The sequence below is a fragment of the Lepus europaeus genome, chromosome 3, assembly GCF_033115175.1.
Source record: "Lepus europaeus isolate LE1 chromosome 3, mLepTim1.pri, whole genome shotgun sequence".
NCBI classification, from domain to species: Eukaryota; Metazoa; Chordata; class Mammalia; order Lagomorpha; family Leporidae; genus Lepus; species Lepus europaeus.
In genome coordinates this window covers 55,421,285-55,437,579 of record NC_084829.1, presented here as the reverse complement: position 1 = coordinate 55,437,579, position 16,295 = coordinate 55,421,285, and the positions used below count along the sequence as shown (strand labels likewise).

At 36.6% G+C, this 16,295-nt stretch overlaps 1 protein-coding gene across 1 annotated transcript in view; it reads right to left on the bottom strand.

Annotated features, from left to right (window-relative positions):
- Window positions 1-12,901: 12,901 nt before the first annotated feature.
- Window positions 12,902-16,295, bottom strand: part of FAM83B (family with sequence similarity 83 member B) — a 90,989-nt gene continuing 87,595 nt past the window's right edge. Inside the window, exon 5 of the mRNA XM_062187554.1 lies at window positions 12,902-15,485. Within this exon, the coding sequence (XP_062043538.1) occupies window positions 13,187-15,485 (2,299 nt within the window). The 3' untranslated portion in view covers window positions 12,902-13,186. The remainder of the gene's footprint in view (window positions 15,486-16,295) is intronic.

Sequence of the window (16,295 nt, the reverse complement as noted above, 5' to 3'; positions counted from 1 at the left end):
GAAGGAATCTGAGAGGGAGGTGGATGAAGGGTTAGAGCAAGGGTGGGAGGGGGGGTGGGAGGAGAAATCCCACTCTGTTCCTAAATCTGTATATATGAAATATATGAAGCTTTTATATCTTAAATAAAATAAAAAAAGAGAAATGCATATTGTTTGGCTCCGCTCAAGACTTACTGAAGCAGAAGGGTGACTCAGTTTCCACTGACTCTGGAGATGAAATCTTGAGATCTACACTTTAATGAGTTCTATAAGCAATTTAGCAACACACCACAGTTTGGGGGCCTCTGGTCTAAATAAGCTCATAACAAAAGGAGAAGTTTGAGCTATATGCCAAAATGCACATGAGCAAGCGCATGGAATCCTTAACTAAGTAGGAGGTTTGCCATGGATATATTTCTCAGCTATTTTCAAGTTCTACTTATTGTACTCCTTTGATTACATTAGAGACCAATTTTTTTTTTTCTCTTACAATACCATATATGTTCCACTTAGCTTTTTGAAATATTCAAGTTTGTTCTAACTTTGACTTGTGAAATTGATCTTTGTCATATCTAGAGTTATCCAGGGTAACCCCAGATTGACAAATTAAGGCTCAATGTTATGACATTCTTTGCTATCTGACTTACCATACTGGCTTGTTCTACTTTGATTATCAAATCAAGTCCTTATTTCTGGAAGAGTGAAACATACATGATTCTTATATTTTTATTCTTTGCCACAGAAAATCAAACATCATGCAAGGTTATGCTGAAGACCACTCTACGGTTCTGTGTGGTAGTTTTCACACAAACTCAGTCACAACTTGAATTACTGGCTAGGCCTCTTTCTAACAATGTGGGAGAATACTGGGTATGTGTGTCATGGTAAAATATGGTAGTGTTGACAGGGAGTGGGACAGAGAGGCATAGCAGTGTACTAGGAAGCATCCAACAGCCTTCAAGCTGTAAATTAAGCACTTCTTTTTTTTTTTAAAGATTTATTTATTTACTTGAAAGTCAGAGTTACACAGAGAAATAGGGAGAGGCAGGGACAGAGAGAGAGTGGTCTTCCATCCGCTGGTTCATTCCCCAGTTGGCTGCAATGGTTGGAGCTGCGCCAGTTCAAAGCAAGGAGCCAGGAACTTCTTCCAGGTCTCCCACACGGGTGCAGGGGCTCAAGGACTTGGGCCATCTTCTATTGCTTTCCCAGGCCATAGCACAGAGCTGGATTGGAAGTGGAGCAGCTGGGACTTGAACCAGCACCCATATGGGATGGTGACACTGCAGGCAGCAGCTTTACCTTCAATGACACAGCACCTGCCCCTGCACTTCTTCTTTAAAACAGTTCCCAATGCCTTTTTTCCTTCAAATATTAAGTTATGTACGCTAGTGGCTACTTACAAATGATGTCCTGTATGAGACAACCACAAATGACTCCTCATTGACCCCTCCTTCGCTTCCACACAAACACACCAAGACTACTCCTCCTTCTAATAAGCCATATGTCAGTTATGGAGACAATGCAGTTTCCTAAGCTAATAATCTCGGAATTTATAAACTCATCCCATTTCTTCAGTAAAATAGTATATTGGTTTGTTAAGGTTTCATTCTAATTCCAAAATACTTCTCATCTCCCCCAGCTTATCTGCCAGTGCTACTACATAGTTCATCATCTATCAAAATCTCTTGGATTACTAAAATAGCTTCCTAGTTAGTCTCCAAGTAACTATGTTTTCTTCTAACCCATCATCGTATCACTTCCTGAGATTTAATTTAAAGGTCATTCCATATTCAGGAGCCTTCAAATATGCTTCATTTCTTCCAAGATAAAGTCTACACTTCAGTTTGGTACATATGAAACCTTATCATTTGGCTCTGAAACTTCTTTTCTATAATCTAGTGCTTCTAAATGTTAGAATTGACATCATAAAATTGTTTTCTTGACTAAATACATTCCTTTGAATAAAACAATGTTGTTCTAGGTGATTAAGTTAAATCCTTTTTTAAAAACTGAACCATGGAAAAAGGAGAATCTTTTTAAATAAATGCTCTCTTTTACATTCTGTTCTGTATATAATCAATAGCAATTGCCTTTATTTGAATGGTCTTTTTAGTATCGCACTCTGGTTATTCCTCAGTCTTGAAATTACAGGAACACTTCCAGTTTCATAGATTTCTCCATGCATCCACAAGTCACTCCTGAGCTTTTATTTGTACATTTATTTACTATTTTTTCCCAAGAATTTTTATTGAATATCATTTGCATCTCTAAATATGTTTTCATTCACCAGGTCATTTTATTTTTTTATAGCACAAGGTAGGCCCTCCAAGAGGGTGATATTCACAAATAATAAACACTTTTTATACTGTAGCAAACAATTTAATGATAAAGTTGAATATTATACATTCTTATTGAACCATGTTTTATTGTCACCTTCAACTTAGCTGGTGCCTCAAAACTATTTTAACTTATCAAATATATACATACTGCAAGCTTATTTTCAAACTTCCTACTTATGTGAAACAATCAAATATTATATTAAATAATGAGAAACTATATACATTTATGTTCTTGAAATTATTAAGCTATATAGACATCTATGAACCTAATAGTCATCAACACTACTACATTTAAGAATCAGAAGTCTTATTAAAATGAATACACAAATTTATACATTATTTTATAATTGCTAGCCATCTGTAATTGTTCTTATGTGTTTACATTATGTCCACACATGTATTTTATGGTCTTTGAGGCCTGTGCATTATAATGTTGAAGACTTTGATGTATGTTGGGTAATTTCATGTCTGCATATTAAATTAAAACCACAACCTATTATAGTTCTTCATTTTTTTTACTCTTACATAGGGAGAAATAAGGACAAGAACATTTCTAAGTGTAGAAAAAATACAATTATTGGGTAGAAACTTTAAAAAATCGAACAAAAGCTGTTTAAAAAAGATTTTTATTTGAGAGGCAGGGAGAGGAGAGATATATAGAGAGAGGGATTGAGAGAGAGAGAGAGAGAGAGAGAGAGAGAGAGAGGTGACTCATGAAATGCACACAATAGCCAGAGGCCAGATCAGGGAACCAAGAACTCAACACAGGTCTCCAGAGTGGGTGGCCGGACTCCAACTATTTGAGTCATAGCCATTGCCTCCCAGGGTCCTCAGTGGCAGGAAGCTAGAATCAGGAGTCCAAACCATCGCTGGAGTCAGGTATCAACTCTAGGTGTCTATTCTAAGGTGTAAAACAGGCATCCTACCTGGTGAATTAGTTACTAGGCCACAAGCCCACTCCTAAATATACTTTTTTGATGATTATATATTGAGTAATGCCATGAAAAGAATACTTGCATGAGTTTGGGTGAACCAGTATCAAGCCTAGCCTGGAAACATATTTAGTTACTATAATATCTATAATGTACTTATGAAGCCTGGTTATCACGTTTTAAAACCATATCTTCGCATTTTCCAAAATGAATTGTGTTACTATGGAGTCTGATGGTCTGTCAAACTCAAAAATATTTTTATGATTAGTTGACATTAGATACAGGGTGCCTGTATCAGAATATGTCCATCTTTTTCCTCAAACTTCACTGAGAATACTATTAAGAATTTAAAAGTTATTAGTAGATTTATCTAAGTAAAAGACAAAAACAACACTAAGGGGATGATGAAAGTAGTAAGGAAACAAACATTTCATTCTATTTTTCCAAGAGGACCCAAATTGAAAGGTAGAAATCTTTAATATTTGTATACTCCTGTGGAAAAAAATATTATATTTATATTTAATAGGAATGAAACCAGGCATAATAAAATTCAGCATAAAAATGGTTTATCATGAAGGAAAATGTTTAACTTTCCATTCATCTGGACTTTTTCTTCTATTTAATCTAATCTTATTTTAAAAACAACATTGCTTACCTTATCCTGATTAGAATGCAAAATATATATCTCAAATTTTTCTTCTGGAAATCAGATTAAATTAACATTCATCCAGGACCTTCACCACATCAAAGATTCTTTTGTTATATGAAACACACTTTAAAAAATGTTTTCCTGTGAGCCAGCATTGTGGTACAGCAGGTTACAAGGTCAATTGTGCCAACGGCATCCCATTTTGGAATGCTGGGTTGATGGGGCTGGCGCTGTGGTGCAGTGGGTTAACGTCCTGGCCTTCAGTGCCAGCATCTCATATGGGTGCCGTTCAAGTCCCAGCTGTTCCACTTCTGATCCAGCTCTCTGCTATGGCCTGGGAAAGCAGTAGAGGATGGCCCAAGTCCTTTGGCCCTTGCACCTGCGTGGGAGAACCAGAAGAAGCTCTGGCTCCTGGCTTCAGATTTGTGCAGCTCTGGCTGTTGCAGCCAATTGGAGAGTGAACCATCAAATGGAAGAGATTCTCTCTCTCTCTCTCTCTCTCTCTCTCTCTCTCTCTCTCTTTCCTCTTCTTCTTCTTCTTCTTCTTCTTCTTCTTCTTCTTCTTCTTCTTCTTCTTCTTCTTCTTCTTCTTCTTCTTCTCCTCTCTCTGTGAAACTCTGACTTTTGAATACATAAATAAATCTTAAAAAAAAAAAAAAAGAATGCTGGGTCGAGTCCCAGCTGTTCTACTTCCAGTCCAGATTCTTTCCAATGCTCCTTGGAAGGCAGCAAATGCCACCCCTGTGGGAGACCCAAAGGGAGTTGCTAGAACCTGTCATCCTGGCCAGCTCTGTTTCAGACCATTAGGGAGTCAACCAACACATGGAATGTGTCTCTTTCTGTCTCTCTTTCTGTCACTCTGTCTTTCAGGTAAATGAATAAATAAATGTTTAAAAAATGTTTTTCAGGGAAGGCTTTTGCCATGGCACTTAAGATGCCATCAGGATTCCTTCCAGAGTGCCTGGGTTTGAATACCAGCTCCACTCCCACTTCCAGATTCCTGCTAATGTGCACCCTGGGTTGTGGAAGGTGGTGATTCAAGAAGTTGAGTCTCCACCACTCAGATGAGAGAACTTGATTGAGATCTTGTCTCCTAGGTTAGCTTGGCCTAACCCTGGCTATTGCAGGCATTTAGGAATGAACAAGTGGAAAGGAGATTTCTCTATCTCTCGGCCTTTCAATACAAAAATAAAAAAAAATTAAAAAGCATAAAACAGCTTTGCAAAGCCAAATAAATATTTTTCATATTTGAATTTGCAAAATACAAAGAAGTATTTTTTCTGTCTTTAGAAAAGCAACATTGTATCTTGCTTGGAGGATAAAAATGAAAAATCAAGCTTCAAGTATTTTAGGTTGTCCATTTATGGAAAAGTTTATAAATATGAACTTTTTTGGTATATGCTCATTAACTAGAATGTTTATTTTAATTTAATTAATATCTGATTTAGGCTTAGCATTTAGCTAAAATTTTTGATAGTTTATAAAACACACAACTAAACAAAAATTCAAAGCAGTAAAAACTACTTTGTTTCTTCAATATAGGCTATTGAGTCTAAGAGAATCTGTTTAAAGATTGAGATAAGACCCATCAACCTGTTGATATCTTTATGCCTAAAACCAGAAAAAAGAAATGTAGAGGTCAAATATGTTAATATAACCCTAGAGTCTACAATTCTTGCCATAGTGTTTCAATATTAGAGATGCTAATGTTGAAGGCAGGAGGCTGAGGGTTTTAAAATCCAGAGGGAAGGTGCTTGCTGCTGTCTGTCCCACATCTGACTATCTCTGTGCACCATGTCAGTTGAAGAGAAGGCATCCTTCACTTGCATTCTCACACTACAGACTTGTGGTGTTTGGTGATCTAAATGACCAACACAAAATTGCCCATCCCTCCTATTGTGTGGCTTTATTCCCTTTCCCTTTGGGATGAATTCATTATATTTTCTTTTCTTCACAAGAACTATCCTGGGAAGAACAGAACTGCTTGATCTTTACTGACGCCCAGATTCTAGGCTTAGTATGGTTGACATTTAAACTGAGACACCTGCTGCATTAACCTACCTATGACTTTTAACACAAATGTCTGTTCAGCTAATTATGAAATGTCCACTCAGTGTATGGATATTAATGGACTGTATCTTTTACAACAGCAGCCAAGAAAATATCTGGATTCGCATATGAAATATCCATCAGACATCTCTTATGTGTACCCTTAGATAGACTGTAGCAGAACATCAATGGCACAAGCTAGGATAAATAGCCTTCAAGTAGCATGGGCTTTTGCTGTTAGGCTATTTTAAAAGTACCCATGGAAACTTGCTGGCAGCCTCTGATTACCCAGACATCCCTCTTAATTCTTACATCAAAATGTACCATAACTTATGTTCTTGAAACGAACCAGGTTATCAGTACAAGTGTTAACTAAATGAGCTACACTGTACAAACAAATGTTTATGGGAGAAATGTCAAACCTAACACAGTATCCTTATCCTTGTTAACTCAAATGTATTCCTCTAAATATCTTTTGCTTCTGCTTCTCATGGTTATCAGCTCAGATGATTTCCCCTCTGTGATCATTTTCCCAGAGAAGATATACACACAGTTCCTTTTAATGCCCTTCCATCTTTCTCAGATTCACTGACCCCGGAATGGTCTTTGCTGTTTAAACCAATAGAATCCACTCATAAATTTCCTTTAGGGCACCTTTGAAAGTGAAAGTTTACATAGTTCGTTTTCTTTTTTTAAAGATGTATTTATTTATTTTTTTTGGAAGACATAGTTAGAGAGAGAGGGAGAGACAGAGAGAGACTGAGAGAAAGAGTGAGATATCTTCCATCTTTTGGTTTACTCTCAAGCTGCAATGGTTGCGGCTGAGCTAAGCTGAAGCCAGGAGCCAGGAGATTCTTCCAGGTCTCCCACGTGGGTAGCGGGTTGCAGGTGGCAGGGGTCCAAGTATTTGGGCCATCTCTTACTGCTTTTCCTAGGCCATTAGCTGGGAGCTGAATTGAAAGTGCAGCAGCTGCAACACAAGCCTTTGCTCATGTGGGATGCTGGTGTCACAGGTGGCTGCTTTATCTGCTATGCCACATTGGATCTCAGATTTTTTTTTTCTTAAACACTAGCATTTATGATTAATTTTCTGTATTATTATACTTAACTAGTCAAAATCACATTTAACCTTAAAAAGACACAATTTTTAAATGCTAACACAATTTCAGCTACTTCATAATCAGTGATATCCCCTGGCCCCAAGGACTTCAAATAACTTTCAAATGGTGGGTTACTTAAGATCATTAATACAGATTTATCTTTAGAATATTTTACTCAAAATCAAACACTACCATGTTCTGCAAAGGAATATTCTATAGAAATTATTTTAAATAACTACTATAATTCAATAGAGATATAATTAAAGAGAATGTAGGTATAGTCATGTACTGCTTAATGACAGGGATATATTCTGAGGAATGCCGTCAGGCAATTTCATTGTTGTGTGAACATCAAAGAGTGCATTTATGCAAGCCCAAATGGTATAGCTTCTACACACCTAGGCCATCTGCTATAACTGATTGCTCCTAGACTATAGACCTATCATACTTGTTACTATATTGACTGCTATAGGCAACTGTAAAACAATGGTCAGTAGCTGAATATTCACGTATACCCAAACATAGGAAAGAAGAGCAAAGCTACTCATAGGAATTTATTGAAACCTTATGGGATCACTGTCATATATATGTTAGTCTTCAAGCAGTATGTGAATGTTCATGATATTAAGGGAGAAGATTTATTATTGAATATCAAATATGGGTACATTATTAGATGACATGTAATGCAAATCAAAACAACTGTTTTGAGTTCAAATTTCATGAAAATATTTTTAAATGTGCAATTGTCTGTCTATCAGTGTTACAAAGGGAGAGCGAGAGAGAGAACTCTTCCATCTGCTGGTTCACTTTCCAAATAGCCACAACAGCTAGGGCTGGGCCAGATCAAACCCAGAAACCTGGAGCACCATCCTGATCTCCCATGTGGGTGGCAAAGGTCCAAAGCACTTGGGACATCTTCTGCTGCCTCCCCAGGTGCATTAGCAGGGAGCTGAATCAGAAGTGGAGCAACCAGTGCTCATAAGTAATGTTGGCATTGCAGGCAGAGCCTTAAACCACTATCCACAATGCCAGCCCCCAAAATTTGTAATAATCTTAAATTATTATGATAATTAAACAGAAGATTGACTTTTAAATGGAGAAATCTACAGAATGAAGATTTTGAAAAATTTATAATTTATTGATGTTTGTAAAAAATTATTTAATATTAATTTGTTAACCTAAAATAAGAGTTAATTTGGAAGAATATTTCTTTAAAATATATACACATATTTGTAATATGTATATAAAAGTTAAGAAATTGAAGTTTTGATTTTTCATTTGATCCTTTTTTAAATACTCTACAACTAAATAATATAATAAAATGTCTGTTACATATTATCACACGTATCCATCAACATGGTTAACATGAAACAATGAGTCTACTTTGTATCCCTAATTCATAGGCACATAAGAAATCAACAGATACAAACAGAAAATAATTATTTGTGGAATGGTAGCTTAATTACTGGGTAGATCGTGAAATAAAATAGAATTAAGTCAAAATTCAACCATTTTTGCATGGTCTGTCAGATCATACTAGACATCTCAGTGAAACTAGGTATTTGATTCCATGAGTACAGATGTACACCCACACTTCAACATACCATGTCAGAATTGTAGTTAATTCCAGTCATTATAATAAAGGTCATTAGTGTGTGCAGGACAAAAGATCACTCATACTTCTGAAATCATCTACCAAAAATTACTTTGAAATCACATTTATTTTCCTTACAAAGCAATGTATGCATAGAGAGTAAGACTGCATCATGAAACTTCTAATATCCAAGTACACCTAAGTGACTATCTTTTCACTAATATTAATTTGAGGAGAAAATGAGAGAAAATAATTTTCTTGAAACTATCACATCCATGAACTTTGGTAATCTGTTTAAAACTAAAATGCTGTTTAGCTTTAAAAAAAAAAAAGTTAGGTGCTTCCTACGTTTTAAGCCTCTGGAATTTTTTAGAAATTTTGGAAAGAAATTCTCTATAGATTCTGACATTACAAGTATTTCTGGAGAAACACGATCAAGGAAACAAAGCAGTAGAGAATGAATGTGCAACGCAAAAGTCTAAATTTCCTATTGGGGTAGATTAAATAAAGCATCTGTACTCACCAATTCCACTTAAGATGAAGAGCTCAAGAACGAATTAAACGGTGTTGCAATAAGCAGTCCATGTTTCCAGAAATTATGGAAGTTGTACATAAAGATAGCTGGTGGGGCAGGCCTTTGACTCCATGGTTAAGATGCCATTTGGAACCCTTGTATTCCATGTTAGAGTGCAACTGCCAATTTGTTTCCTGCTACTGTGTACCCATGGAGGCAGCAGTTAGTTTTGTCTCTGAAATGCATGTGGGAAACCTGGATTGAGTTCCCGGCTCTTGTCTTCAGCCTGGCTGAGCTCTACCTGTTGCAGACATTTGGGGAGTGAGCCATAGCACTGGAGAATGCTGACTGTCTCTCTATGCTTCTCAAATAAAATAAAATAAAATAAAATAAAATAAAATAAAATAAGGCAACAGACTTTTGCTTGTAACTAAACATGATTATAACTTTTAGTAGTTGTATCATTTTAGTTTTAAAGTTACATTGCACCACACTTAAGGGCTTCCCATTTCAGAGTTGCCTAGTGACAATTAACTCATTATCTTCTTAACTCTGACATAGTCCCCATACAATGCTAACAAAGAATGAGTAATATTAAAGTCAATCTAGTTTAGTTAACTGTGGGCTCTAGACTTTGGAACGTGGAGTGAATTTTGTTAAGAGTCAAATGAATAATTTCTTTTATCCACAGAGCCCCAATTCTTGTGCTTTTTAAATAATTTAGCAGTGAATTAAAATATCATACAATGTGTCTATATAACTCTAAAAATTAATACAATAATAATTAACAGTTTTGTATCACAACTGAATTCTTTGATTATAAAGCAATACATATTTTTAAGGTTACATTTTTTGAAAGTAAAATATTCTGTGAATTGCCTACTTTTCCTGTGATAAATAAATATTCCCTCAAAGTTTTATTTTCTTGCTAGTAACTTATTAGGGAATGTGAAAAATTTCAAATCAATCATGCTCAGCTTTCCAAAACCAATAAAATTCCATGTAGCAGTACTTGGGAATTTCCTTTGTGATAACCCAGAGGTTTAAAAACCTTTTGTGAATGATGTAAAACTGAGTAATATTCTATTGATTTCTATTTATAAAATGTGATTGCTGCACAGTTACTTGGATATTTCTGCAGTTTGTAAAAGAAGGGAGCATGAGAAACAACTACTTTCAAAGATGGTTCTTCAAGTATACCAGAGAAGCCAGGAGGCGTGATGTGTATGAGTATTAAAAATATAAGCTTTCGGCCGGCACCGCGGCTCAACAGGCTAATCCTCCGCCTAGCGGTGCCGGCACACCGGGTTCTAGTCCTGGTCGGGGCACCGATCCTGTCCCGGTTGCCCCTCTTCCAGGCCAGCTCTCTGCTGTGGCCAGGGAGTGCAGTGGAGGATGGCCCAGGTGCTTGGGCCCTGCACCCCATGGGAGACCAGGAGAAGCACCTGGCTCCTGCCATCGGATCAGCGTGGTGCACCAGCAGCAGCACGTCTACCGCGGCGGCCATTGGAGGGTGAACCAATGGCAAAAAGGAAGACCTTTCTCTCTGTCTCTCTCTCACTGTCCACTCTGCCTGTCAAAAAATAAAAATAAAAAAATATAAAAAATAAAAAATATAAGCTTTATGTTCAAACTCCAGTTCTGCCAATTCAATGCTGTGTAAGTTTTGGAAAATTAGCTAACTCCTTTGAAGCTTGATTTTTTCTTTTGTAATAAGGATGCATTTGTTTCCCAAGGTTATTGTAAATATTTAATGAGATAATATATTTAACATTGAGATCCACTCCCCACATAGCTTCTTGAGCTAATGAACTCCTTTCTCTACCACAAAAGCTCAGAAGTCACAACTCACCTCTTGTTCCCTTTTCCTTGATCTCACTGGGACAGGACAACCAGAAGGACATCAATATGACTGGTAACAATTAACACTGGTGCTACTAGATTGCATTCAGAAACTAATCTCAATGTTATCCTTTAATCTCACCCACTATGATTAGTTTAAGCCCCATGTGTCCCTGTTATGTGATGAACTTCCAATAAACCTTTCCTGGTTGATTGCTGTTGAATCAGGAAATAAACACTCTAATTCTCATCAGATTGGATGAGGAATGCAGTGAATCAATGTGTGCCAGGAAATGTGATGTGATATTGCAGACATTTTAGAATCATCACTTATTGGTTAAATGACAGGATATTATGTTTCTGAGTCTTGATCATCATCTCAGTCTTAATTTGAAAATAGCAGAGATAATGCTACTCACAAAATTGTGGCATCTCAAGATTCTAGATTACAACATTATGGCTTAGAATTAACTATTCAATAAATGTTAGGTTTGCTTTTTATCTATTATCTATTTTCTCCTGTCATGTTTCTTTCCTGATTGTTACTACAATTCATATGGAAAATTATTTTAAAGACATATATATTTCAATGCCAGTATCCTGTTTTAATGAGATGAATATTAATATATGCCTGAATCTTGCATTTTAAAACACTACACTGCCCCTCCCAGCAGTTTAGATGTTAAGTAATATATTTAAAGTGTAAAAATCATTTCACATTTTTCATGATTCAATATTTCTTGAATTCTGTTCTTTGTGAATGCAGCAAAGCCAAATTAAAGTCTCTGAAGGATATGGATTTTTTTATTACTCTAAGAAAAGCAAAACTTGTTATATAACCTGGGTATCACTGAAATTTAAAACCTTCAACCAGGCCATATGGTCATGGAAGAACTAGGTCAATTATCACTTCTCATTGTCACTATTGTACTCTTATGGAAACATTATGCAGTCACACCATATTTTCTAACTTTAAGAAGAGCAGCAAATTTTGCAAGCAAAACAGCTTAGATTGGAATGTTATCTCAATATAAAAATGTTGGTTGAAATTTACAATTCTAAAAGTATCAATATTAGAAAGGAGAGAGAAATGGTTCTGGTTTTCTACATTTGTGTTATCTCCATATACATTTAAGAAGTGACTATAAAATATGGGTACCTAGGGTTAATGTTAAACCACCACCTGTACCACTGGCATCACATAGGGGCACCACTTCCAGTCCAGCCCCCTGCTAATACACCTGGGAGCATACAAGATGGTCCAAATGCTTGGGCCCCTGCCATTATATGGGAGAGCTGGATGGAGTTCCAGCCTACTGACTTTGGCCTTGTCCATCCCTGGCCACTGCAGTCATTTAGGGAGTGAACCAGCAGAAGGAAGTCCTCTGTCTCCTTCTTTTTCTGTAACTATGCCTTTGATATAAGTAAAATAAATCTTTTTTTAAAAATGGGAAACTAAAGAAAGATTGGAGTAGATGTTCCCTGTATCAACAGAAGCACATCCCAGGGGATTTTCAGATGATCAGGAAAATAAATTCCTACAAGTGTAATTGTAGTACATGAGACTCTTAATTTGCAGATCCTTTAGACAAAATAGAAATTATGCTGAGCTATGTAGTTTAAAGGATATTGTTTTGGCCCAAATATTTGCAAAATGCTCTAGAGGAAAATTAATAAGACATTAATAAAATACAATAAGACATCTGGTTAAGTATAAATTTAATTAAAAACAGCAAGGTTCTGTCCCAGTTTCTTACATTGTTGAAGATATGAAAACACCATAAAGACATATTATAAAGGCTCATTGACAGAAGTATATTTTTTCTTTAAAGGAAAGACTTTGGAATGAATACTTAAAATCCATACAGAATCTCTCCACTAAAGTTACTAATTTTAAGGCTTAAAATTTTTAGTCTAAAGAAAACAATTTAATTGGATCCATTTTTTTTGCCATTATCATTGAGAAATACTATCTTTACAGAGACAGTCCATCTACAGTGTAATTAAGTACAATTAACTTTGTCAGAACAATAACTTTACTGCACACTAGCACACTAGTGAACATATACATCACAACTATAATTCTGCCCCTACAGAAGCCTACTGGCATGTTAAAGAAACTACAGGTTTTTAATAAAATTTTATAGCTGCTTTTTAATTTTTATTAGACATTTGACATTACAGCATTTTATTTATTTTTGTTTATAAAATTTCCAAACTTTTGCATAAATCCTCGGAACTTGTTTTCATTTGGTTGATATGAGTGGTAAACACCAGGGTTGTAATTAAGCATTGGACTGGACCTGCCGTAACTGTTGCCCATAGTTGTGGGTTTAATTTCTCGGCGGTTTATACTGGGACTTGGCATGTTGCTTGTTGGCTTAATGGAGCTCTCAATTTTACAGAAGGGCTCAAAACGACTGTAAACACGCCGGTCAGTTGAATGAGTTCTTAAGATCTCACTGGGCTTTGGCCTTGGAGAAGAAGTTGACCTCCTTTCAGGAACAACAACCGCATGAATCTCCTTTGGATCTCGGTATTGGATCTGTTCTGTGTTAAACCTTGGGGCAGAAGCATCTCCTACCCTTTCTAAGAACTTCCTTTCAACTGGAGCTGCAGAAGGAATTATTTTATTATTTTCATCTGACGGAGAATTTATTCCCAGAGATGAGCTAACTGTTACATCTTCCTTACTTTTGTGAATGCTGCCTTGAGAATTTGATGAGGAAGAACGCTTTCTTCTAGGAGATGAATCAATTTTGTGTTCTGATTTCTTTGGCTTTTGATTCTCTTCACCCTCAGAAACTAAAGTGTCAGAACTACTACACATTCTGTAGAAGGCAGGTGCTTTATTCTTTGATAGAGTCTCTTTCTTTTCGGGGGTAAGGCTAAGTAAGGACCTCAATTTTTGAGATCCCTTCTTCAAAAAACTTGGGGAACCCTTACCTTCCTTCTTGGAAGTGAGTTCTTTGTTGGGTTCCTCTTTATTCACATCAAGTAAAGCAGCAATGGAGATTGATTTGGTAGCAGTGCTACTGGGAGGGGCTCTCCTGTCTACTTCCTCTTCTTCCTCTGTATTATGGGTCACATTGTGCATGCTTTTAGAACTTTTCAACATATCTTCTTTGGGTTTTTCTGGTTGTCTAACTCGATTCCTGGTAAGTGTGCTGTATACATAATGCTTACTATTTCCATGAGCTAAATTAGCTTTAGAGTGATCGAAGGATGGGAAACTTCGCCTTTTAAGCAGGTTCTCATTGTGTTCATTCTTTAGATTTTCTGTCTGCTTATTCAAACACAAGGTTGTATATATATAGTTATTGGACTCTGTATGACCATTTGTAGTTTGGTTTGAAACTGCTGAGTGATTTTCAGAAATCTGCAAGGCATGCATTTTTGGTGCTTCTGATTGTGGCTGTAGCTTGGGGATTGATTCTGGCATAGGCTTGTCTGTTGAATGCTCTACACTTGTAGGGATGTCTGGGACCTTTTTAGGTGTATCACTTCCCTGGGAACCAGTGATAGTTGAATTTGAGGAGTCAGTTGTACAGCTGTTAACTTCCTGTTGCTCAGGTAAAGTTGGTTTAAACACAAAAGAGGAACGAAGTCGAGAATGAGTGTAAAGAGCATTGGCTTTCAAATTCTCAGGACTATCATAGCCCTCAAACCGGTCACCCAAGGCCGATCCACTGGAATCAGGGGGAGCTTCTGATTGATCATTTAAATAAGATTCAATTCTCCAGTTACGTAGGAACGATTTTGTGGTATGCTCAAGGGTTGGCATTCGTTGTTGCAAAAACCGAATATGATTATCAGTTCCATTAAAAGACCTTCGCACATTTGAATTTCTTTCTGGAAGATTTGTTTTTCTCTGAGCAAGTCGATCAGCAAAACTTTGAGCCGGAGTGTTATGGTGGCCTGTGTAGCCTCCCCGTGATGAAGATGCCACACTGAGACTATCTGATGGCCTTTTCCAATTACCAGGTGGATGATTGGTTCGATTCAGAGTCCTATTAAGCAGCAAATACGGTGTTGTTTCTGGCTGCTCCCCAGCATAACTATGCCTTTTCCAATTTTCATTTAGCTGACTGGGTTGAAGCTGACGGATTGTGTTTGGACCATTAAAGTTTGGAATAAAATGAGGTTTGTACCCGAGATTTCTTACGTTATACTTGTCATGCTCGTTTAAAGCATATATCCCTCTGTTTTTCAAGTAACTAGAATCTAGTTTATGTATGGTGTCTTGCCTACCAAAAAGGTTGCGCTGGCTGGAAACGGAAGCTAATGAGGACAGCGAACGCTGGTAAGAGCCATTCTCCCAGAGTGTTTTGCCATGCTTCACCCTTGCTGATTCGTCTGGAGCAAATGAACTGGGAACACAGGATCTGGCATAGAGAGTTCTAAATTCTTCATCAAAAGACTCAACAAGTTGTCCTGTGATTATCTGAACCATACTGAGATGAGCTTTTTCAAATGACCACATGTAGCTGAAAAAAATGAAAAATGGAAAACTTTAATTTTACAAAGTTAAAAGATTGGTGGTAACACATACTTCTACTTAAAAATATGTCATTAATGTGTACAAAAATATATTTATTGCAAAAGACAGGATTTCATTTTTTTTTTTTACTGCTGAGTAGCACTCCATAGTGTGTATATATATACCATGTAGCTGGACACCATTATACTTAGTGAAATAAACCAGGCCCAAAAGGATGGATATCATCAGTTTTCCCTGATCTGCCGTAATTAATAGAGTACCTGAAAAGTAATGGATTGGAGTGAAGCAGACATTTTGAGACTCAATGATTGTTTATAGCCCTTGTCTCTTATGTTGAGGAACATTTTTTTTTCTCTTCATACTATCTGTTGAACTCTTTCACTTAAGAGTATGTTAACTATATGATCCTTAAGTTAACTGAAAACAGATCTTTATAAAATTAAGTGTGAAAATGTGAGAGGGAGGGGGAGGAAGGGTTGGAGTGCGGGTGGGAGGGAAGGTTGGTGGGGGGAAGTGCCACTGTGTTCCTAAATCTGTATATATGAAATACATGAAACTTGTATAACAAATAAAATTTACAAACAAGGAAAGAAAAAATTCTTTATTTTTTTCTTGAATATTATAATTTAGATATTTTCTGTCATTACATGCTTATAATCATGTATTCCCTATCCTCACATTCGTATTTTAAATAATAACAAATTATGACTTTGAATCTACCTCCTTTCATATAGTCCTTCCCAGAGGTTCAAAGAAAAGCTTGTAGTGCATTTTCCATCTGTGCTTACGAGGATTC